General features: G+C 49.7%; 9 protein-coding genes across 9 annotated transcripts, besides 2 other annotated features; 6 read left to right on the forward strand and 3 right to left on the reverse strand.

Moving 5' to 3' along the window:
* Window positions 1–163: 163 nt before the first annotated feature.
* Window positions 164–205: a microsatellite.
* Window positions 206–1597: 1392 nt separating this feature from the next.
* Window positions 1598–4340, forward strand: FPSE_03206 (uncharacterized protein; the record flags this gene model as incomplete). The annotated part of the gene is made up of 2 exons (XM_009256325.1): window positions 1598–2385; window positions 2489–4340. The coding sequence occupies 2 exons, from the start codon at window positions 1598–1600 to the stop codon at window positions 4338–4340; spliced, it is 2640 nt and encodes an 879-aa protein (XP_009254600.1).
* Window positions 4341–4644: 304 nt separating this feature from the next.
* FPSE_03205 (uncharacterized protein) lies at window positions 4645–7191 on the reverse strand (the record flags this gene model as incomplete). The annotated part of the gene is made up of 1 exon (XM_009256324.1): window positions 4645–7191. The coding sequence occupies one exon, from the start codon at window positions 7189–7191 to the stop codon at window positions 4645–4647; it is 2547 nt and encodes an 848-aa protein (XP_009254599.1).
* A 540-nt stretch (window positions 7192–7731) lies between these two features.
* Window positions 7732–8174, forward strand: FPSE_03204 (uncharacterized protein; the record flags this gene model as incomplete). The annotated part of the gene is made up of 3 exons (XM_009256323.1): window positions 7732–7782; window positions 7924–8026; window positions 8086–8174. 3 exons carry the CDS (start codon window positions 7732–7734, stop codon window positions 8172–8174), a joined length of 243 nt encoding a protein of 80 aa, XP_009254598.1.
* A 214-nt stretch (window positions 8175–8388) lies between these two features.
* On the reverse strand, window positions 8389–9583 carry FPSE_03203 (uncharacterized protein; the record flags this gene model as incomplete). The annotated part of the gene is made up of 2 exons (XM_009256322.1): window positions 8389–9017; window positions 9070–9583. 2 exons carry the CDS (start codon window positions 9581–9583, stop codon window positions 8389–8391), a joined length of 1143 nt encoding a protein of 380 aa, XP_009254597.1.
* Window positions 9584–10839: 1256 nt separating this feature from the next.
* FPSE_03202 (uncharacterized protein) lies at window positions 10840–11237 on the forward strand (the record flags this gene model as incomplete). The annotated part of the gene is made up of 3 exons (XM_009256321.1): window positions 10840–10901; window positions 11016–11115; window positions 11229–11237. The coding sequence occupies 3 exons, from the start codon at window positions 10840–10842 to the stop codon at window positions 11235–11237; spliced, it is 171 nt and encodes a 56-aa protein (XP_009254596.1).
* A 711-nt stretch (window positions 11238–11948) lies between these two features.
* FPSE_03201 (uncharacterized protein) lies at window positions 11949–13358 on the reverse strand (the record flags this gene model as incomplete). The annotated part of the gene is made up of 2 exons (XM_009256320.1): window positions 11949–13082; window positions 13155–13358. The coding sequence occupies 2 exons, from the start codon at window positions 13356–13358 to the stop codon at window positions 11949–11951; spliced, it is 1338 nt and encodes a 445-aa protein (XP_009254595.1).
* Window positions 13359–14354: 996 nt separating this feature from the next.
* FPSE_03200 (uncharacterized protein) lies at window positions 14355–14828 on the forward strand (the record flags this gene model as incomplete). Its single annotated transcript, XM_009256319.1, has 1 exon — window positions 14355–14828. One exon carries the CDS (start codon window positions 14355–14357, stop codon window positions 14826–14828), a length of 474 nt encoding a protein of 157 aa, XP_009254594.1.
* A 2452-nt stretch (window positions 14829–17280) lies between these two features.
* FPSE_03199 (uncharacterized protein) lies at window positions 17281–17772 on the forward strand (the record flags this gene model as incomplete). Its single annotated transcript, XM_009256318.1, has 2 exons — window positions 17281–17454; window positions 17491–17772. 2 exons carry the CDS (start codon window positions 17281–17283, stop codon window positions 17770–17772), a joined length of 456 nt encoding a protein of 151 aa, XP_009254593.1.
* A 1253-nt stretch (window positions 17773–19025) lies between these two features.
* FPSE_03198 (uncharacterized protein) lies at window positions 19026–22280 on the forward strand (the record flags this gene model as incomplete). Its single annotated transcript, XM_009256317.1, has 2 exons — window positions 19026–19102; window positions 19154–22280. 2 exons carry the CDS (start codon window positions 19026–19028, stop codon window positions 22278–22280), a joined length of 3204 nt encoding a protein of 1067 aa, XP_009254592.1.
* Window positions 20799–20841: a repeat region.
* Window positions 22281–22790: the final 510 nt, after the last annotated feature.

The raw sequence follows: 22790 nt of genomic DNA on the forward strand, positions 1-22790 counted from the left end.
ACCATCTGGCTCCAGCTCTACTTTCAACCAAGTCTAATCAGCATTCACATCCATATTTGCACGCACTGCAACAGGAGAGCATCCGTACCTGGACAGATGAACGGGTTCCCTTGGGCTATTGCGTCCCGGGCTCATTATCCTGCGTGACGAGCTTGGTTCCAGGGCTGTTCAGTGCGTTGTTGTGTTGTGATGTGCTGTGCTGTACAGAGAGACCTGCAGCACTGCATTCCTTCAACCATGGGTCCATTTGGAATCAGCCAAAACCTCCCAGGTGTTGTTGCATCTACCAAAGTACTGCACTACTCAGTACTTTTCCTATGCAACACCCTAGCAGAATAGACCCTACCCTGCCCTGTTTCTGGAAAAGCGTATCCGGACCGACAATTATACTGACCGATTGAGTACATTGTAACTGTCCAACTAACCAATTACTAGCCATCTAGACTGGATCGTACCGTCCCATGTCCCCTCGCACGGGAAGTTATGGCGTTTTACTGCGGCTGTCTCGCCAGTCCCTGGTAGATTTGATCTTAGTTGTGGTTACACAGAGTCGTGCTACTCCAAGTTTGGCAGAGCTCGCCCGAAGCATGACAGGCAATATGGATATTGCCCAGGCCAAACCCACCGGTGATCTGTTGCCTGTCTCTACTTTTGCTCCTCCTCCTGATGCTGCTGGTGCTTGCTTCTTTTGTTCCATGGGAAGGGTACCCCCGGACCGCTTGTTTGCTACAATGCTCCGGCTCCCCTCCCCACAATGAATCAGATTCGCTCGGGGTCTGCTACTATCTGCTGCCGAACTCATTACTTTGTCTGCTCCTTTCGGGCTGATTGTTCCACTTCCCCCCTGTACTTGGGAGCCATGGCATAGTATGGGTTGGCCTGCCTTCAGCCTCCTCCTCCCGAATAGGAGTGATGTTCGATATCAAGGAACAGATGAGCCCCATCCATGCCTGTCATGTCAATCTATGCTTGTCAACACAGTACAGTATATGCTTGATCTGCCCCTTGGAACCATCGCAGAGCAATTGGAGTAAGGAGCTGCCTATAGAAAGGCATCATTGCGCCCGAGTACATGACCGGGGCTGACACTACCTTTTCACCTATATCCTCCACAACTGGGCTGCACTGATGTGTTTCCATATGTGTATCAACTTAGCCAGCCCTGTGCCCATATCTGTAACGACTCACCTTACTCTACTACTACTAGTTTCTTTTACCTACTTGCCTCCTGCTGGTGGGACTAAGTCACTCCCAATTCTTTTTTAACCTCTCCCGGCTACTTCTTGGTCCTCTGCCACCTTTTTCTTATAGAAACTCTGTTTTCCGACTATACCAACTAAGATCACTTTTCTCATCCACCTTCCGTCTTCTCGGCCGAGAAACGGTTCGCCACCTACCTATCTACCTTGAAGAAAAACGTGGTAGCCGTGGAGCTATCGTGGGGTAGGATAGTACCTATATTAACGGCAATCTGGCCAGGTAAATCGTCAATCCTACCAACCAACCTTGACTACTGCCTGTCTATACCAACGCTGCACCTGTCCTTTAAAGGCCAAGTTGGTGGTAGCTCAAGTGACTTGACATTGCGTTGTCTTCCATGGCTCAGAGCTGGTTGATAGAAGAGGGCTCATCGTCTCATCCCGAGAGAGCGGGGGGAAGAGCAGCACAGTCACAGTTACAACCACAGGCACAAGCACAACCACAGGCACAAGCACAAGCACAAGCGCAGGCTCTGGCACAGGCGCAGGCTCTGGCACAGGCGCAGGCTCTGGCACAGGCGCAGGCTCTGGCACATGCACATGCACATGCACATGTCCCAGTCCAAATACATGCACAAACGAACTTGGATGTACCTTACTCTAAAACTTTTGCAAATATGAACCAGCCTACCAATGTGTCTTCCTCCATGTTGAGGGCTCAATCAACAGAACCACCAGTACCGACACCAATACAAACATCATTGGAATCAACATCATCATTGGCAACCACCCCCCATGCTCAGGCCCAGACACAGGCAACATCAACAACCCCGGTCTTTCCAGCAACTGACCCAACTCAGCCACCTTCTTCCTCTCTACACCCTATCGCCATTAACACTTTCAATAACATCGAGATTCCTTCCAACGAGAGCAGTTACAGCAGCAGCAACGTCTCTCCTGCATCAACAAGCACACCGGCTACTCCAAGTGCTACCACTGACGCTATTGCTGCTTCAAGCAGCCCATCTATCTCCTTCTCTGTTCTTGCCTCTTCTGCCAAGACTCCTTCTACTTCAACCTCAACAGACCCAACAGCGTCAGCCACTTCAACAACATCCTCCAAACCCAAAGCGAAGCGAGTCAGGACCAGCAAACCAAAAGTCAAGACAGGATGTACCAATTGCAAGTTCGTCTCCCCAATCCCCTTAAACCCCCCTTCCCTTTCGTTTGCTTGACCTTGAATTTGCCCCGACTGTGTCATCCATAATCTTACCTGGATAAAACTGTAGGCAGAGACGTATCAAGTGTGATGAGGCCCGGCCAGCTTGTACGCAATGTGTTCGAAGCAACAAGAACTGCACTGGCTACCCACCCCCCAGTCGCAGTTCCCGCCCCTTTGAAGAGGTTCGAATCGCCCCGAAACCGATGCCAGTCTACGACGCCCATGTACCCTCGAATGCTATCATTGCGCCTTTGCACGGCGACTACCACCTACTGCCACGTCGAGTGCACCAACGAGCAGTGTTGAGAGCTGCCTCCCCTGGAACCCCTTCCTCGTCACCCACTACTTACCAACCATCCGTGGCTCTTCACATCCAGCCCAGTGAATCTTTCTACTTTGACATTTTCCGCTCGCACACGGCCCACGAGCTATCCGGCTACTTCAACAACGTGTTCTGGACCCGCTACGTGTTACAGGAATGTCATTCCGAAGATGCTATCAAGTGTGCTGTGATTGGACTGGGTGCCCTGTATCAGACCCTTGAGCAGACGGCTGCGCTCGACATGCGTCGTGGATCCGATGCGAGCTCCGAGGCTCGATTCGAGATTGTTAGGGGCCATTGGCAAGTGGCTATCAGGCGATACGGTGATGCGTGCAACGCATTGGTCAAACTAAACACTCAGGATCAGAGATCACACAGAACCTCCATCATGGCCAATGTACTTCTCGCCTGTTTCGACTCCTTTATTGGCGATCACAGGCAGGCGATCCATCAGATCCAAACCGGGCTTGGTTTGCTCGACATATTCCACACTCAGCAAAGGCAACGACTCCTGCCTGCGTCCGAAGATTCTCTCGAGGAGGAACTCGTTACTATCTTTACCCGACTAGCGATCCAAGCAAAGTCTTATGACATGGCTTTCCATTTCCCACAACCATTCAGTATACGGCTCAGTTCCCAGTCTCGACCGCAATCTCCTGGTCACAGTGGCGCAAATACCCCTTTGCAGGAGGAGCCCCTCTCTATCCCCGAAACCTTTACCTCTGTCATCGAAGCTCGGGTCGCCTTTGATAACCTGAATGTTCGAATCATGCGATATATAGAGGAACTGTTCTCCATGAAATCGGATCTCAAGGGCACACTTCCCCCATCTTGGCTAGATTATGGTCTTTCGTTCAAGAACCATCTCGATAGATGGGCCAAGGCTTTCGACAACTTGTTTTTCGCGCGACACAACCCCTCTATCAGTATGCAAGAGAAAGCAGGCATTGCAGCTTTAAGGATGCTGGCCACTAACACGAGAATCCTGTATCTTATGATGTTCAGTGATAAAGAGTCCGACTTTGACAACTTTCTTCCTCAGTTTCAGACTATAGTCGACCTGGGTATTGAGATAGTCGGCGACGAGGAGAGACGAGCTGCCGCGCGCGACTGCCCAAACCCTGGACAGTGCCAGCATAGACAACGCGAAACCTGGCAGTCCCAAGACTTCTTTCCGTCAATGGGATTCTCAGCCCCTCATATCAAACCTCGATTTGCCGCCGATCTCGGCATCGTTGCTCCTCTGTTCGTTGTAGCTACAAAATGCCGTGACCCAGGTACCCGCCGTCGAGCCATTCAGCTACTTCGCAGCAGCGCTCGTAGGGAGGGCATGTGGGATAGTGAGATGGTGGCCAACATCAGCGCTTGGGTTATGAATCTCGAAGAGTCAGAGACGCTTGCCATGGGAGTTGAGTCCTACCCTGCCGATGGTATCTCAAGGCCCATACCCCGCATAATACCCGAAGAAAAGCGCTTCACGATTCGATCCGTCGACTTTGATTTGCGGACTCGTGTTGCAGACCTCCAGGTTGGTGTCCGCGGCCTCCCACCCGGCATGCCGGACCCAAAGTTTCGCCAAACCCGATTAAATTGGTGAGCTCAAAGGAATGAGCCCTATGGCGATTTGCGCTATGCACCCAAGGCGCGCTAGTTTAAATGCAGGCGTGAGTCACTGCGGACAAGGCGTTTCAGGCCAGGAGTTGATGGTGAAAAGAGAAGCGCTTAGATATTATGTTAATGCCATACACTGTATCATAATGCTAAGTGAAATTATCACTGTACAGCGAATCCAATAGTGTACCCTATGCGTGCTATGCTACAGTTCGCCAAAGAAACCAACGCCATTCAAACATTGGAACCAGCCACCCAGAAAATAATAAATGTCAGCTATACAAGAATGTTCAGAGTGGCGGTAGCTCCTCTCTGCATATGGGGCATTGAAGCCGAAATCTCATCCAGCCCTCCAAGCAGCCGCTGTGGAATATGTGCCTGCAAGGCGTGACCATGTACAAACGACGAGCAAAGACGCCTGCAACGCCTGTGTCTTCATCCTCGGCTGTAAGTACCGGCACCTCAAGGATCTCACGACAGATGGCACAGTCTATGCTCCTCGTCGAGCTTTGCTTCTTGCTGCTATCATCACTCGAAGAACGGGCACGTTCGATACCAGGTGTGTCGTCTGCAACGAGACCGATTGGTAAGCCACCAGCCTCCAGGCCGTCTTCACGGAGAAGAGGGTGGTAATCCCAAGCATCAGGGGCCCAACCTGCAGGAACGCCGAAACGGGGGCTGATTATATCTTGCGCGGCAAGGATGACGAGCTGTATCCAAACCCAGGCACAGAGGACAAGGAATGCGTGTCGCTCGGTGCGGGCGTACAGAAAGTTGTCCTCTTTGATCCAGAAGTATGCCACAGGGAGAAGACGTAGAATGGACTGGCCAACGACAAAGGGCCATGCGAGGGCTCGACGACAGTTGCGCCTGATATTGCGGCGAATTTGAGGGACCCAGAGGGAAAGATAGGCGAAAACACAGAGGTTCAAAAAGATGGAGCGTAAGTTGGGGTACCATGTTGTGGAAGAGATGGCTAGGAATATGATGCACAGAGAGGCGAGGATGAGACGGCCAATGATGCTCTGGAATGATAGTGGAGGTTCCTCTGCGCGCTGCGCGGTTGTGGCACCAGGGACAGCGGCTGCTGAAGCAGCGATCTCAGCGTCAATACCTTGATCGGATGGGACAATGACGGGCTGTGATGGTGGAGGCGGCGGAGCTGGAGCTGAAGGCCGAGGCGTGAGTGTGTGACGCGCCGCATCAGGGTTGGGTAAGAGCGGAGCAGAATCAGCCGTGTTCGGTCCCGTAGCGGGCGAGACTGCAGCATTGGAGTTGTTACCTGTACTGCCCGCATTCTGATCCCGTTCTCTGCGAGGTCGAGCTTCAGGAATCTGAACCTCATGAACCTTTGATAAGAAACTTCCGCCAATCGTCATAGACAGGAAGGCTGCGAGCAATAGGGCCAGAGTGGGAAGAAAGGTAGAACCAGCCGAGGACACCCAGGTAGCTGCAGCAGTGAAGGTCATACCATCAACCATGAGCATGGTGGCGATGGTCCAGAAACTTACACGGCCCATTGTTGAAGGAGTGCAAGACTCACGCATCTGATTCTTGAGCAGATAGACCTGAGCAAACATGATAGCTGCATAGACGAGAATCCATGCCTTCACTTGGTAGACCTGAACCTCTAACTTCATCCCAGACAAATGCTGAGCTTCACTTGGACCAAAGTCTGGCGGCCCCTTGCTCTCGAGGAAGAACCCGCAGTCTGGGGAGTAGATAACGACCGACATTTGGAGCTTAGGGATTTTGGGAATAGGTGCGCCCACAGGCGACTTTAATTCTGATTCGATGCTGCTGATAACGGACTGTAAAACATCATTGGACAATTCCTCGGAATCCAGATTGAAGTGATTTCGACTTGGTGGATAGACCTGCGCATACATGATATATTCGCAGTGTGGCGATGGGTTGTTGGTGTATAGTGGGTTTTCCAAGTCTGAAGTCCAGGGGGCTGTTTGATCTGTATAAATTTTGTCTTTCTTCTTTGAGATTGTACGGGCAATCGATTCGTTCAACAACTTCTGACTTGACTGGAAGAAGTCCTCGCTGGGAGTCAAGTGTGGTAAGCCGAATATGCCTCCAAACTTCTCACTGGTGGTGGTCATCAAAACGACACCTTGACGGGGCCAATGGACTCCCCACAACCTCGTTTCCCAATCATGACCGGATCCGTATGTGTCTTCGATAGTTGTTGTGCCTCTAACACTTCGTATGAGGCCGCCAGCAACAGGGACACCACTTTGAGCCGGTAGCTGTTCATATTCGCTGACTGTCTTGTTGGCTTCAAGGCGCAGCATAATGCGACCAGTGCGGCCAGTGATGTTTCGTGCCCAGGAGGCATGATCCCCAATCCAGTCCAAGCCAGGGGCAGTTTTGCTCAGGTTGTAACTATCATAACTTCTGGGCACTGAACCCTTTCGTTTGACCCATTCTCCATGGACAGTTCCCGAAACATTCATCCACATGGGCTCGCCTTCCCCAGCGTCCCATAAGTTGTGGCCCCCTACTGGTGGCACAGCATGTCGACTGAATGCCAGGCTCCTCTCACGGAACTTATTCAAGTCAACCCATGTGAGATTGTCTTGGGCGCGAAATCCCGTGATGTTGAGAAAAGAAGAATTCACGTTGGAACCTTTCTCTGGGGCTGGTGTGAAATCGCCCCAGCGCGAGGCGTTGAGCATGTCTAGCGCATCCTGGAAATGCTCGAGCCTCTCCTGCGCAAGATCAGAGAGACTAAGAGATTGGCTTGAATAGTCGCTGTCGGGGAAAACAACCCAGATGATGAATAAGATAAAGAGGACGGTAGCAATTGGATGTTGGGCTTGAGCCATGATGACCCAAGAGATGGAAAGCGTCTATCGCTGTGACATGCTAGGTCTGCTTTAGTCGTCGTCCAACGGCGACGCGTGGATGATGTTGATTATCGTTAGAGTTAAATGGCTGGATGAGACGTTAAGAGAGTTGGTTGTTGTTAATGGTTGGTGGCGTTGTATTTGAGATGTTGTTTGCGTTATGATTAGAAGAAGCAGTTATGAGTGGAAGTACATGAGTTGGGACTGGCCGTGTTCAAGGGAAGGGTACGTATCATGACAGCCAAGCGTGGTGTGGCTGTGACTTCTCTGCTTTACTGTGTCTGTGAAATTATGCCGTACCTTTTCCGGCACAGTACGAATAAGGGGACTTTTATACCTACAGGCTATCATGGAACAAACATTCACTTAGCAAACATACCAGATACAAACCAAGCCGCGTATTAATACACGCTTGCAATCATAAAACCGGTTCATTTTCTCCGTTGGACATATTTATCGTCGCATTTTTCAGCTGTCTCTTACATCAGAGACATTCAAGTTTGCACCTAAAACTCCATCATGGCCAGCAACGACCCCAAGCCCGACACCGCTAACAACAAGCCGGAAAATGTACGTTTTGTCCCCAACTCAGGCAGATTTTGACAGACTCGACGCATGCAGCGTTACACGAAGAAGGCGTACGTTGTGTTGCAGAGCATCAAGGCCTCTGCAAAGTGCGGGCATCGCCACTGACTTGTTTCTTTGCCATAGGCCTCAGACGATGCTCGCGCTGATGTTACAGCGGCCGTTGAAGAGCTTCTAAACTCTCTCTCCAACAAGTTTGCGGGCGTTTCTTCAGAGATCTTTGCTAAGAGTAAGCCTGTTAACCTCCAAGCATCTCAAAGCGCCCCACACTGACCTTGCTTCTTCAAGTGGACGAGATGTCTCGAAGATTGGATAACCTTGAGGCAGCTCTTCAAGAGAGCAACAAGCCAAAAGATGGAAGCGCAAACAAACCTTGATGGGGTTCATGCATAGATCAAGAGTACAAGGCGTTTAAGTTATCTCACGAGCTTTGTTTCATTATTTCGCAAATAGAAGGGGCCAGCATGTCTGCTTGTTACGGTATTTTCATTATATCGTTACTTCAAGTAACCCAAGAATCAACTACATACGAGATCTGTGATTCTGTACTTGCTATCTTTGTTATGTTGTCGTGTTGCTATACTTGGTGCTTTACAACTCGTCCTTGACCTCCTCAACCTTCTCCTTAACCTGCTCGACCTTCTCCTCGGCCTTCTTCAGCACAAACTTGCGAAGGACGTTGGTCTTCTGCTGGATCTGGTCACGCTTTGAAGGAGCCAATCCGCCCTTGGCAAGAATTCCATCCAGGCGACCAAGCTCCTTGGAGACCCAGTCATTGTTGGAGCTCAGCTTGTCAAAGACACGAACGTAGTACTCGGCGTAGGTCTTCTGAGCAGCATCAGTGAGGCCTTCGACCTCCTTCTTGACCTCGGCAGCAATCTCAGCGATGGCAGCACCGCCGGTGATCTTGGCCACGAGGGTGTCCAGAGACTCAACGGTACCAGCGACGTTGTCAAGACCACCACCGACAACACGGTGAGTTCCTGCCTTCTCGTTGATCCAGTCAACAAAGGCCTGCTCGGTACGTCCGCTCTCGTAGGCGACAGCCTCCTTGCTACCAGCAGGGAACCACTTGATGGTGGGGTAGGACTTGACACCCTGCTGCTCGGCGGTGGCCTTGCTGTTGGGAGCTTCAGCATCGACCTTGGCGATGACGACGTTCTTGTCATTGGCGAATGTGGCAGCGAGGTCCTCCCAGGTAGGGGCGAGAGTCTTGCAGTCTGTAACAGTCAGTAAATTGAAGAGCGTTGCAAGGAAATGGGGAGAGCTTACGTCCACACCAGGGAGCAGTAAAGGCAACAAGAACGTGCTTGTCACTGCCAACTGTCTTGGAGAAGGTAGCGTCGTTGAGGTAGGTAACCTCGCTGGGCATCTCAAGCTTCTTCTTGGACTTGACACCAGTCTTCTCAGCAATGAAAGTGGTCAAGCTCTCCAGGTCACGGCCGGACTTGTACTCCTCGGGCTTTGCACTCTTTCCATCGAAGAACTTGAGAGTAGGGAAACCCTGAATTCCGAATCGCTTGCCGAGCTCACGATGGGCGTCGGCGTCGACCTTTGCAATCTGGACCTTGCCCTTGGTAGATTCGTAGGTGTTTGCAAGGTCCTCCCAGACGGGAGCAAGCTTCTTGCAGTGGCCGCACCACGGGGCGAAGAATTCGACGAGGGTAGGCTTGCCGGACTTGAGAACGATGTCGTCAAAGTTGGAGGGGAGCAGTTCGATGACGGCGGATTTAGCTGCGACGGTGGCGGCGAGAGCGCCGAGCACGAAGCTCTTGATGAGAACCATGTTGGATGAACTTTGGTCCGATTGGTTTTGTTAGATGAAAGAGAAAGATAGAAACAAAACTAACCAGAGCACAATCTTGCAAAGAGATGTGCTTTGTTTCTGGATGGTTGCTTGGAAATCAATCCAAGATGCCAGTTTGCATAGGAATGCCCGGTGTAGGTGGACATCCCTGCAAGGTAAAGCGGGACCTAGGACAGCTGAGGCAAGCTCCCACCGCCACCTGGATGGAGTTGTCTGCCAATTACGTGTTAGCTGTGTAGTGTATCCGTTGTTTCGAGACTTGACGTGAAGCAGTTATTGTTTCTATTTACTATTGCTGTCTAGTAGTTGTTGCAATCAAGTATGCTGAATAAGACGTCTTGATCATATCAATTGACTTGATTATGATATGAGTTTCTGGCTTGTAGAAAGACGAATGCCAGGGTTGGGAACAAAGAGTGTTGGCTATCGGCAACGCACTTGGTTAGGTTAGTTAGTAGTCTCAAGTTGGTCACCCTCAGCCAGGAATTGGAGCGCAAAGTTCTGATAACAGATCAATGCATAGCTTCCCAAACTATCAACTACTCTGTCAGTCATAGCGTACGTGTGTTGAGAAATTTGCTTACTGAGAAAAACTTTGATATGATATGTTGAGTTTTTGATCCGTACGGATCCTTTGTCAAAGTACATGTCTACTTACCTAGGTGGGTAATAAATAGGAGAGAGTGGCTTGAATTCCCAGTGAAAGTATACTATGTAACTGTGATTAAACTATTTCTTATTACGATATAGCAGTATACTTATAAATAATTGCCTTGGAATGATTCTATTAAAATCACTCTTATAAAGTCCAGCGTACGTACACACTTACATGTGGTCTGTACTCTACAGTGTTTCTAGGTACATCTCGCTTGAGACTTGGACTAGCTACGCACGCACAACACAACTACAATAAAACACAAACTACGGACGGCATATCTCTGGTTATAATCCAATCAACTCTTCACATAACTCTAAATCATTCTTGACTTCTACTCAGAGTTGCCCTCATGTGGATGTAAGTCACCTTGTTGGACATCGAAGAGTGGGGACCAAGTGATAACGGACTAACCCCTCCTCCGGCTGCCGAGCCTCTGTGCCCTCGCTCCTGCCCAAACTGGGGCTGCGGGACCTAGTAAGTCAGCGCACACAAAATTTCACGCAGCAATCCATCTCGAAATCTAAACCATCCCGCAACCCTTCGAGCTTTCGGCCTTCAACCCCCCAACAACGACACCATGTCTCACGAAAGCGTCTGGAACTCCCGCCCCCGAAACTACGGCAAGGGCTCTCGCAGCTGGTACGAACAATCTTCTTCCGCCCGTCGGATGCGAAATAAATAAAAATATCACACCCGACGGCGTCCCTCGATTATCGATTCGAATATTCTTGCATGTGCTAACAAATATTCCAGCCGTGTCTGCAAGCACAAGGCCGGTCTCATCCGAAAGTACGACCTCAACCTGTGCCGTCAGTGCTTCCGTGAGAAGGCCAAGGACATCGGTTTCAACAAGGTGAGTTTAACTTGGAGCGAGAGCGCAGCGTGGGGGTCTCCAGGCCCTGGCCCAGGACGACCAGCCACTTGCGCGAGCCGGAATGAACACGACTGACCCGACTGCGTCTACAGTACCGATAAACGATCCATCATCATGACACCCGGTTTTCTCGTTTAAGGGATGGGGGGAACTGCTAGAGAGCAGAGTATTGTGTGGAAGGGGGTGAACTCTCAGCAGAAAGTCAAAGGCCTCGCGTTAAAAAAGCACTCGGAGGGCGGCCGCTTGGAACAGGAGTTTTATGGCTTGCTTGGGTCCCTCAGGAAGATCGTGCGTCTGACGAACATCCTCCGAGGATAGACGAATACCATTGCATTGGACCTCGAAATGTCTATGTGTCTTGTCTTATCCTCGCACCATCCCGCATGACCAACCTGTGGCCATGGAGTGTATCGGGTCAATGTGAAATTATGACAATCAAAAACTCCATGTGAACCATCGGTCCCCTTGCCCATCTCGACACCTCCCTGTGATCACGCCATGCTTTCATGAAAGTCAAGGGTTCGCAACAACAAGAACACCTAACCAATTGTGCAGCCCTAACAGACGACTAATCACTTGCCGCAACTCATGTGCTAGTTTTACAAGTCTTATTACTGCCTCCTATATTCATGTCTAAATTACAATTGTTGAGACATCGAGAGGAAGCAGAGCGGAGATCTTTGAGCCCCAAGGCCACCTAATATACAAGAGCCAAATGGACTCAAAGAGAAAGACATTGCCAGATGGTACATAAACGTAATAATTCGTACACTACACCCATAAACTTTTCCTTAACCCGTCTAAAACACCGCTTACTTGATGATGCGAGTGCAGAGACCAGTAGCAACGGTTCGGCCACCCTCACGGATGTTGAATCGCTGACCGACCTCAATAGCGTTGGGGTGGCCCATGGTGACGACCATCTCGGTGTTGTCACCGGGCATGATCATCTTGCTGGTGGCATCCTCAGTACCCTCGGGGAAGGTCAGGTCGATGGACTCATCAGCAGTTCGGAGGTACAGCTGAGGTCGGTAGTGCTCCTGGAAACCGGTGTGCCGGCCACCCTCCTCCTTGGTGAGAACGTAGAGAGAAGCGAGGAACTGAGTGTGAGACTTGACGGTGCCGGGGGCGCAGACGACCATACCACGGCGGACATCCTCACGGCGGACACCTCGGATGAGGAGACCGGAGTTGTCACCAGCCTGGGACTGCTCGCAAGACTTCTTGAAGGTCTCGATATCGGTGACCTTGGTCTTGATGACCTCCTGACCCTTACCGACAAGCTCGATCTCCTGGTCACGCTTGAGGATACCACGCTCGACACGGCCAGAGACGACGGTACCACGGCCGGCAATGGAGAAGACATCCTCGACGGACATCAGGAAAGGCTTGTCAAGGTCACGCTCGGGGGTAGGGATCCACTCGTCGACAGCGGCGAGGAGCTCATCGACCTTCTGGGTACCGATCTCGGGGCGCTGGTTCTGGAGGGACATGAGAGCGGAACCCATGATGACGGGGGTGTCATCACCCTCGAAGCCGTAGGTGTTGAGAAGCTCACGCATCTCCATCTCGACGAGCTCAAGCATCTCGGGGTCGTCAATGGCATCGACCTTGTTGACGAAGACGACAATTCGCTGGACACCGACCTGACGGGCGAGCAGCAAATGCTCACGGGTCTGGGGCATCTGACCATCGGAGGCGGCAACGACGATGATAGCACCGTCCATGTTGGCAGCACCAGTAATCATGTTCTTGATGTAATCGGCGTGACCGGGGCAGTCGACGTGGGAGTAGTGGCGGTTCTCGGTGGCGTACTCGATGTGGGCGGTAGAGATGGTGATACCACGCTTTCGCTCCTCAGGAGCCTTGTCAATGGCACCATACTCGAGGAAGTTGGCAAGGCCCTTGTCGGCCTGGCGCTTGGTGATGGCGGCAGAGAGAGTGGTCTATATAATATAAAGTCAGCTGAGGTCTGGTCTGCGAGAATAATGGCGGGGTCGTCGTTGTTGGTAACGTACCTTGCCGTGATCGACGTGACCAATGGTACCAATGTTCACATGGGGCTTTGATCGCTCAAAGACGGCGTATGTGCGGTAGAGGTTGAGGACTCCAGAGGCGTTCTTCTTGGTGAAGGCGGACTGGAGAGGGTTGACGGGGTTAGCCCGGAGCCCTTGTCGAGCAGTGCGCAGGAAAGGCGCAACAGATCGGAAAGCGGTCGACATGGTGACGGCTCCCTATGGGTATTATAAAGGACGAATTAAGAAAGAGAAAGGAGAACCAGAGGGAGGGGGGGAGGAGGAAGAAAAACACACGATGGTGCTGTCAAGAGTGGAGGGGGATAGAAGACGGCTATGATGAGGCCTCGAAAATTTCTCGAGCTCTGCTTCGCTCCAAAGGCGTCTGGGTCTGTTCTTTTGGTGGAGCCATTGTCCAACCGGCCAGGATTGAAGCGTCCACTAAGACACTGGGGAATAAGAACAGTCACGTGGCATCGCAATTTGTTTATGAAGTATCATTGAGACGTTAGTCTAGAGGTTTGTATATGTGCCTGATATCATTTTTGATTGATCAAATCATTCCTTTTTCTATGTGAATACACGAACTGCATGTGAGTCTTTCGTTTCAGATGTTGATGGAGCGAAGAAGAGTAAAAACTATCCTCAGTATTCACACCAATATCTCTGATAATGTCCATACAAGTGCATCAAATAACGATTACCAAACATTTCATTATTAATACTATTTTGTTTAATTAGCTCCCAGCATCATCAAAGCTTTGTTATGCGCTATAAAACCACTGATATTCATTCAAGGTTGCTACCCTCATTTGTCTAGCGGGTACAGACTGGTTCCAGAATTTGGCCAGTGAGCGGCGGCCCCATCGGGCAAGTTAAAAAAACAACCTCCCGCCGAGTCGCGCGCCATATAAAACTCGACTCAAAGCCTCAACTCACCGGCTCTGTCATTTTTTCCTCTATTCACCCTATTTATAACATAACTGTATATCCTCAATTGCAGTTCTTCACCCCCTATTCACGTGGAATCTTGACTTGGTGCGACTCCATCTCACTACCGCATTAAAAGCCACCTTGCATCTACGCCAAGCATCGTACTTAAACCTTACATCAAGAAACGCATCATCGCCAAGAAGCTCAGAAAAGGATTCACTCATACAAAACCACAAATTATATTACTCATAAAACCCCAACATATTCACCATGGATCCCATGGCTCAACAACAACAACAAGCCCAGGGCGAACAGCCTGAACTCAATGCATTTGGCAAGTTCACTGCTCAGTTCTTGCAGTACGGCGCCAATGCCTCCAACAATATTTCAACTGCATTCGACTCAATGGATACAAAGGCATGGATCCGCCTTATCGTCATCGTCGGCGGCTACATGCTCCTCCGTCCCCTGGCGCTGAAGTTCATCACAAAAGGAGCTGTTCAAAAGATGGAAGACGATGATGCCAACGAGAAGCGCAAGGCCCAGATCTCTCCCAATGAGCTACGCGGACTGGCTGAGGACGAGCCCGATATCGACGCAGATGGTGACGGTACCGGTGCTGACTGGGGTCAAAAGGCTCGTGTGAGGCAGAGAACTATGTTGAAGGACCTTCTTGAAGCTGAGGAGCGACGAAGACAAGAGGAGGAAGATGACAAGGATATCGCAGACCTTCTTGAAGACTAGACGCCTCGTTAGTTGGTTTTACTTGGCGAGACCATTGGAGAATTCTCAGTTTGGATTCTTGAGCATGGGCGGAGTACTGTACTATGGGTAACATGCCAATTGGGCTGGCTATAGCAACAAGGAGACAACATGGTGTCTGAACATTTTGTTACGTCTAATTCTCCGTTCCGGTCTTTATACAAGTATACACTTGGCTTCTTTCAGAATGACTACGCAAGCCATCACAGCTCCATATGTGAGTTGCTGTATACTTGTCGTTTTGCAACCCTGGACAAACCCTATAAAATACAATTTAATTAATGTTATAGTCATAATTACTCATTTTGTCCTTCTTCACCTTTTATTCAATCCAACGCAACAAGTTTAATAACTAACCAACACTCACAACTATTCATCGAGGAATAACGAGCAAAACAAGTTACATGTCCATTAAGAAGGCACAGCTTTAGTACTTTCAGTCAGTCATTTAGTTAATCCCCCTCAGGTATCAGAAAAATCACCGACTGGAATCATAAGAGACGAAATGACTAGGTCAGTTTATATGTTGCTTAGATCAGACAGACTGTTTATTTTTCTATCCTGATCTAAAGGCCGACAGTTCAACACAACACCAATGCCTATCTTAGGCCAAAGGTAAGGTACCATCTACCTGATCACCTTGTTGACCTGGTCATTTCAGCCGAAGCAAAGAGCATTTCGGTCCAGTCAGGTATCTGGCATGATAAACACTTGCCTCAGTCGTCTTCTTCGATGTATGGGCGAATTTTGCGACGATATCTGAGCGACTCTATACAGGGGTCTACTAGACATTACGGTCCTTCCCCTTTGTGCTCTCTTTTGAAATGTGCTTCGGCATCTGGTCTACTTTGGAGCTTATTCATGTAATCCAGGTTAGGTCAGTCGTAATTTCGTCCCTTGTGCTCGGTATTTTGATGTCGGAAGAAATTGGAGTGTCTAGCAAAGTTCTTGTCGCAGTCTGAGCATTTCACGCCCTCTATGATGTGAGAAGCAGTCACGCATGGGTACATCCAGAAAGTCCAAACTCCTGCATATGTATGCAGTAAAATACCATCATCATTTTTCTGCAGCGGTATTACCCAGTGGGCTAGCACGCTGTGATGGAAAGGTCAAGTCGCATGTACGCTGATGAGAGGTTGAGCGAGTTCTGTCTCTAAGATGTAGAGTCAACTGCAAGTTCGAAGGTCTGGGAGGAGGAAAATAGTGTTCGATGAAGTGCTTGGCAGTCGTTATTGTATGATGTTCTGTTGTGGAAGATGCAGAATCTCCTCTTCTCTCTCTGCACTCGGGTTTTAAGTGCAGCATCGGACATTGACTGATAGATCAGTCACCCGTCAGGCAGTGATGGGCACGTAATTCTTAATAGGCAGACCTACTGTATATCTTAGTTGCTCACTGTGTTTGTTGTTTGTCTTTTGTCATTGGTAATGTTTCCTTATGCAAGTTGCCTCTAGACAATGCATCAGCCAATCTAAAGAGCCTTCCAGAAGACTACCTAGGCTATATCAAAGGATGATTAGAGATATGCGGCAAACGTGCAGAAGCAGTGTGGCAAATGCAAGAGGTAGCAGGTTACACGGAGGGATATACGAGTATTTGTTGTTCGTTTTTCTTGTTAGGCTCTGAGCAATGCATAGATAGCAAAGATATGGCGATCAGGCTTGTGTGCATATAACTTCGTCAAGGAGGCTGGTGCGTCGAGCTGACGGCAGGATGCATGCCAGTGCATGTGCCGGGGGAGCTGAAACAAATGTTGGTTCTCGATAACTTAAAGTACTACTGTGCATTAATTAAATAACCATTTGGTATCTATACTACTTTGTCCTGTGTGGTGAGTTGTTCACTTGAACGTCTTCCTATTTCCCTTGTGGTAAACACCATAAGCAATCTAGCAACTATGATGGCATAGGTGAATAACTATGACTAGTACAGACAACAAACGAAATATATATAGGCAGTTTATGACTCGTTAACTAACAACTCCAAGCTGCTAATTCTGAGATTATCATGGTCCTTCTAAGGAACTTTGATGGGCATGTGTAGTGGACGCTCAGAGGCCCCAAGGTTCAGGGTAATGAAAGGAAGTGTCAACCTCAAATGATTGAAGAGTAACTTCTGAGGACTGGCAAGTTAACACATCTACCTATTCAAGGAAATATGAGGTTTCGACGGCTAGAATATGTAAATAAATCACTAATATATGTACCGGCATCTCTCTTGGGTACCTTCTTTCACTTGTACATATCTAGCATTCATAGACAATATACAGCTACAATTTCTTGGCGCCAATTTTCATCTCAATCGAGTTCTCAATTTGTCACACCGAGTAGTATCCTTCGTATTTTCGCTTTGAGCTCTTGTCACTTGATGGTTTTCGGGATTAGGCGGTTGCCGTGTTAAACATGTAAAACCGCCAACGGTGAGCCTCTCCAGCATGTTTGTCGCCTTTGCAGCTATGGTGGAACCTTTAGATTCACTTTCGATTGATAACATGTACCTTGTAATTCGAGATCGAGTTCTTCTGACCGGAAACTGTTGCAAGTACACCGCATTTGCAATCATCCTCGTCTTGGGGTATACCGCTGGACATACCGCTGGACACTTGGTGGTGAGAATGCGAATCCTAGAAGATAATGGATAATAGCCCATGTCCATGTATGCGACGGTGAATACATCAGCCCAGCCACCAGATGCTGTCGGACATGTCCCCTTTATCAAGATGCTTGCGCTGTCAGTTCCATTACAGAAATATGCAACTTTACCGCTCAACGCACCGCTCATTGCAATTACGAAGCCATCTGGAGGAAAATATATGAGGCTAAAGCGACATGTCAAATTGTGGGCTCAAGCTGCGGGACCGTCCCTGCGTCCCTCAGGGATACAGAAAACTCGATTCTGCTTGCCCAAGAGACAAATTGACTTTTAGTAGTTATTGCATGCCGGTTTAGACCCGCTATTGGGCTATTTACTCTCTGGACCCTAGTCGTCTTGAATTTGTGATCTGCAAAGACCATGGATTGTTTCATGATATCTAACATTCGATGGCTGGAGGCTATCCACAAATAACCTTACCTCTTGAGAGCGTTTGTTTCAACGACTATACCAGATTACGTGTATTCGCTGTATGTGAAGACAAAATCAAGTCCAATTCAACATGATTCCTGGTACTGAGCGTTTAGTTCCTTGAAAGACCCCGTCGGCATACATGGCATGGCGTGGTTGACTTGTTGTCATGTCTCTAGGGTCACTTAAACGAAAGCGGTGGCTAGGGTCATACAGCAGGGTTCCGAGTTTGACTCTTCGTGACAGTGGATGACAGGACACTTGTACAACGATGAATCTGCATTGAAATCTATGTCGGTTTACCGAGACATGATACTGTAGGCTGTTGATGGGTGGTGATACGTTGCACTGGAGCAAATCGGTGATTTTCTAACCGTAAAATGCAATGGCTTCAAATCGGCATGATCCATCCGGAACGTAGGAGGGGCAACCTGGCGGGGCCATTGGAGGGCTAGAGGGCTGAGAGGATGGAGCCAGGAGCCAGGAGCCCATGGCCCTTGGCCTAGAGCCATGCTACAAGGGCATGGGAGATGGACGAGGATGACGAGAGGAGGAGGGGTGGATGCCCAGCCGCCCACTCTTGGGAGTACATTGTTATATATGGTGGCTTGGGTGGACGTTTAAGTATATCTTGTTAGACTACATATGTCATCTGGCAGATAATCTCTACTAACCACTGAGGTTTCCATCCTTTCCATTCATAGAACCTGACCTAAACTGCGCCCCAAGGTGTCTCCGACCTTCTATTCTGCTTCTCTCTCTTTGACGTTGCCGCCTCGAAAACAGCGTGAGAGCAGATTCTGTCTGTCCTTTTCTACTTCTGCTAGTGTCTGCTGTTTTATTTAAACACTCTCTACGCCTTTCCCTTACATATATCACACACGCGGCTATACCTATTATCAGCGAAACTACCTGTTTTGGAACCCACGCCCGCACCAACCAACCAACCCAACCCAACCTTCCCGTCCCCAGCAGGCCTGTGCGACAACAAACAACATAGAAAACAAGACGTTAGCAAACAGCATCAGCCCTTGGACGTCTTTCGCATTTATTCCTGTGGGCGCGTTTGCTGTTTTCAGTCTCTCATAACGTATCATGATTATTTAGAGACGCATCATGGGCGAGTCGTTTGATATCCAGAACCTACTCCAGACGGGGTACTTTACAACTTCCCGGGCCAAAAGTCCAAAACCGTATGTGTATTACGCTTTCGCCTCTGAGCAAATGCTAACATCGGCCAATAGTCCACCATCGCAGATTGAGGATCGTCCTTCTTCTCAACCTCCAGCCCAGCAGCAACCCTACCAGCTGCCTTATTACCCATTAATACCACGACCGAAGTCTGCAGCCCCAGCGCGAGTTCCAAAAGTTCGACCACCACCACCCTGTGTCGAAGATGAAGAAGTTTCGCTCAAGCGAGAACATGGAGCATCGATCTCCAAGATCCAGGAGGAGGAGCCTCCGTCACGTGGGGACGCTGAACAGAATCCAGTAATCATGGAGGTCCATGAATATAATCCCGAGCGACGGTTTGTTATCTTGACAGGCTCTTCAAGTGGTTCCGAGGGCGGTGAAACCGAAAGGAAGAGCGGGTCAGATAGAAGAAATGAGCCTGAAAGGAGGGCAAACGGGCACAAGCGAACTGACTCTGGCAAAAAGTTTGAACCTGAAAGGAAGCACGAATCGGAATCAAAGCCTCCACGAGTTGAGCGCGTTGAGAGACCCGAACGAAACGAGCGCGTTGAGCGACAGGAGAGACCAGAGAGGGTTGAGCGTGTGGAAAAGCAAGAGAGACCCGAAAGAAACGAAAGGACAGAACGACAAGAAAGACCTGAGAGGAATGAACGGGTTGACCGACAGGATAGACCCGAAAGAAGTGAACGAATAGAGCGAAACGATAGGCCCGATCGAAGCGAGAGGGTTGAACGACAGGAAAGGCCGTCGAGCGACGTCTATACAGACGCAAGATCCAGTCGAAGATACGATGCCAACTTGAAAACCGATGCACCAGCAACTAGGGAACGCAGCAGACCGCCTCTAGAGAAACGACGCAGCAGACAAGATTTACCTCGACTGGAAACTGAGCTTCGAGATGATCAGTTGCCCGAGAAATACCGTACCCGTCCTTCAGCGCCCGCAAGCAGCCGTTATGAACAGCCTCCTGCTCGGCCACCCAAAATCCCCATTGATCCCCTGCATGCGCCTGAAATCATCAAGAGCAGCGCCAGCGGCCGCGATCAAGCGTATTATGGACAATCCCAAGGAGCTGCTCGCAGGTCCCCTACCCGGCCCAACAATGTGTCCGGCATGCCAAGCGAACGACGGTATGAAAGCAGCCATACCCGAAATTCCTCAACTGCATCCACGACGAAACGCACGACTGTCGAGCCTGAGAAGCCGACGCGGCCTTTGTCTAAGGAGCGGGTTGGTGATGCCCCTACTCGCCCTCTTTCAAAAGAACGGGCTGATGAGAAGCCCACTCGTCCTCTGTCCAAGGAAGGTCGTCCTCTGTCTAAGGAAGGTCGTCCTTTATCGAAGGAAGGACCCAAGGTCGAATCCCCTTACAGAAGTGAGTATGGGTCGAGAAATAGTAGGAAGGAAAACTCCCCTCCTTATTCAAGACCAGAGCGTGAGGATTACAGTCGATCCTCGACATTCCCTTCCCGTGAGCCTGTACGAGAATCGACAACTCGACGTGACGACCGCCGTGATGGTCGCGATGATCGTGGTGAGGATAGTCGCTCTGGTGATGACCACCCTAAGGGCCCACGCGAACTTCATCCCAGACGTAAGAAGTCTGTTGTTCTATCGGATGAACGAGATTCTCAGCCGAAATTGGAAAAGGTCGACGCACCTAGTGGTCCCAGGGAGAAGATTCGTGGGCCTACGACACCTATCCCCATCCCCATCCCTATCCCTATCCCCACCCGCAATGGGTCAACTGCATCAGAAGAGCTTCCTCCCAGCATAAGGCCCGCCTCGACATTCCCAATTACTAGAGATCACCATCCTCTTCCTGAAAGGCCAAAGTCAGAGCTACCTTATCCTATGGACGATGATCCTTTAGTTGATCCCTTTGATGTTCGGGGTAATGCGGAAAGGGTCGGTAGGTCACGATCTCGGTATGACGGTGATTCTGTTGTCTCGATGCCCAGCATGCCAGCTCCTATTCCCAGTGGTCCTGGAATATCACTCGAATCCAGGCCTGCATCAGCTTTTCCATCGACCAATCGTCCTCCGCCTTCCGCACAATCTTGGCAGCCACCAGCCTTTGATCCCGTTCGAGACGGCGTTCGCCTCGAGAAGCCAGTGGGATCCATTCGACGTCACTCGGAACATCAGGAAGCGACAGGTGTTACCACGTTTCCCGAATGCCGCCGCAAGCATCCCGTTGCAGGTTTGGTGGACTGGCTCACGTTACCTCGTACAGATTTTAATATTTGCCCCGACTGCTATGGCTCTGTCTTTGCAAAGACTCAGTATCGAAACCCATTCCAGCCCATGCTTCGTCCCACATCCCAGGCAATTTCATGTGACTTTGGTGTTGGGCCCTGGTACCGTATCGCATGGCTTCTTACTTTGAAGAACGAGTTGCCTGATCTGCGACTCTTTCATGACGTTGCCAACGCCATTACTGCCACCAAGAGTCTCCCTTGCCCGGGTGATAGAGTCACCACGCGCAACTGGCAAACACTCTGGAATCCATACACAAGACAGCCTGTCTACGACTTTACGGTGTGCCCTCAGTGCGTCAAGATAATCCATGCACTATTCCCCAATCTTACCGGCATTTTCATTCCTGTCGATTCCCGTTCGGAGCCAACCAGAGGACTTTGCGCAATGCGCTTCAAGCCGAAACGGAAACGATTCGTCATGTACTTTGACGCTTTGGAAACAACGTCAGATCAAGCACGACGGGAGCAAGAAGAGCCAGACGTCAAGGTTCTTGCACAAGACATCGAAAAGATGGCTGCCGTGAGTGAGTGTCAGGAAGATAAGCCTATAATCAACGGGCACTGGCACATCATGCAGTTCCTCCAACAGTTTACAGTCTGTGGCGAATGTTTTGACGAGGTGGTCCGGCCTTCAATCAAGGATGACAACGTCATCGCTCGCAACTTCTACATGAAGTCGCAAAAGCTACCACTCGCAACGTGCCAGCTCTACTCTAATAGAATGAGAGAGATTTTCAAGAAGGCTTGCCGATGGAATGATCCCAAGTACTTGGAGGCCAAGGTACTTGAGCGGTTGGATGTCGAGGCTATGATCCACGAGAAGCTGGCCAGGTTGGAGAGATCGACGCATGAGGACGAGAATTGGGTTGAAGAACAGGTGGACAAGTACATTCAAGAATGGAAGAGGTGGGAATAATGAATTGGTTATGAATTGGGTTTGGATATCTGCATCTTGGAGTAAGTAGACGGGGCATAACGACGATATGTAAACTACGTATGCTACGACGAAGCGACTTGGACGAGCCATGATGAGAATGATATAATATTATGAAAGCTACAGTTACTTAAACTTGATCTAGTATGATTGTTAACTGCGTAAAACATAAGTTTAGTATTAGGCTTTGAAGTTCATGTATAGCACCTAACCACCAAATGAAAGCTACAGTACTACTATCTAGGTAGGTATTTTGAGAGGATGCAATTGCGTGATTGGTCTTTTAAGCTGAATCTATCGCAACGACACAGCAACAGTGTAGCAACAGTGCAAACATGCTATTAGCACGTCCCGCGCGTCACGTGCACTGTTTTTCGGATCGCCGAATCCACCTGGGTGGGTCGGTTAGGGTCTCCTCCTCCCACCAAAGTCGGTTCTGCAAAATTACCCAAGGTGAAATTTCGCGAGCCTTGCAACCTCCCACTCCATCAC

The sequence above is a fragment of the Fusarium pseudograminearum genome, chromosome 4 (assembly GCF_000303195.2).
Source record: "Fusarium pseudograminearum CS3096 chromosome 4, whole genome shotgun sequence".
Classification (NCBI taxonomy): Eukaryota; Fungi; Ascomycota; class Sordariomycetes; order Hypocreales; family Nectriaceae; genus Fusarium; species Fusarium pseudograminearum.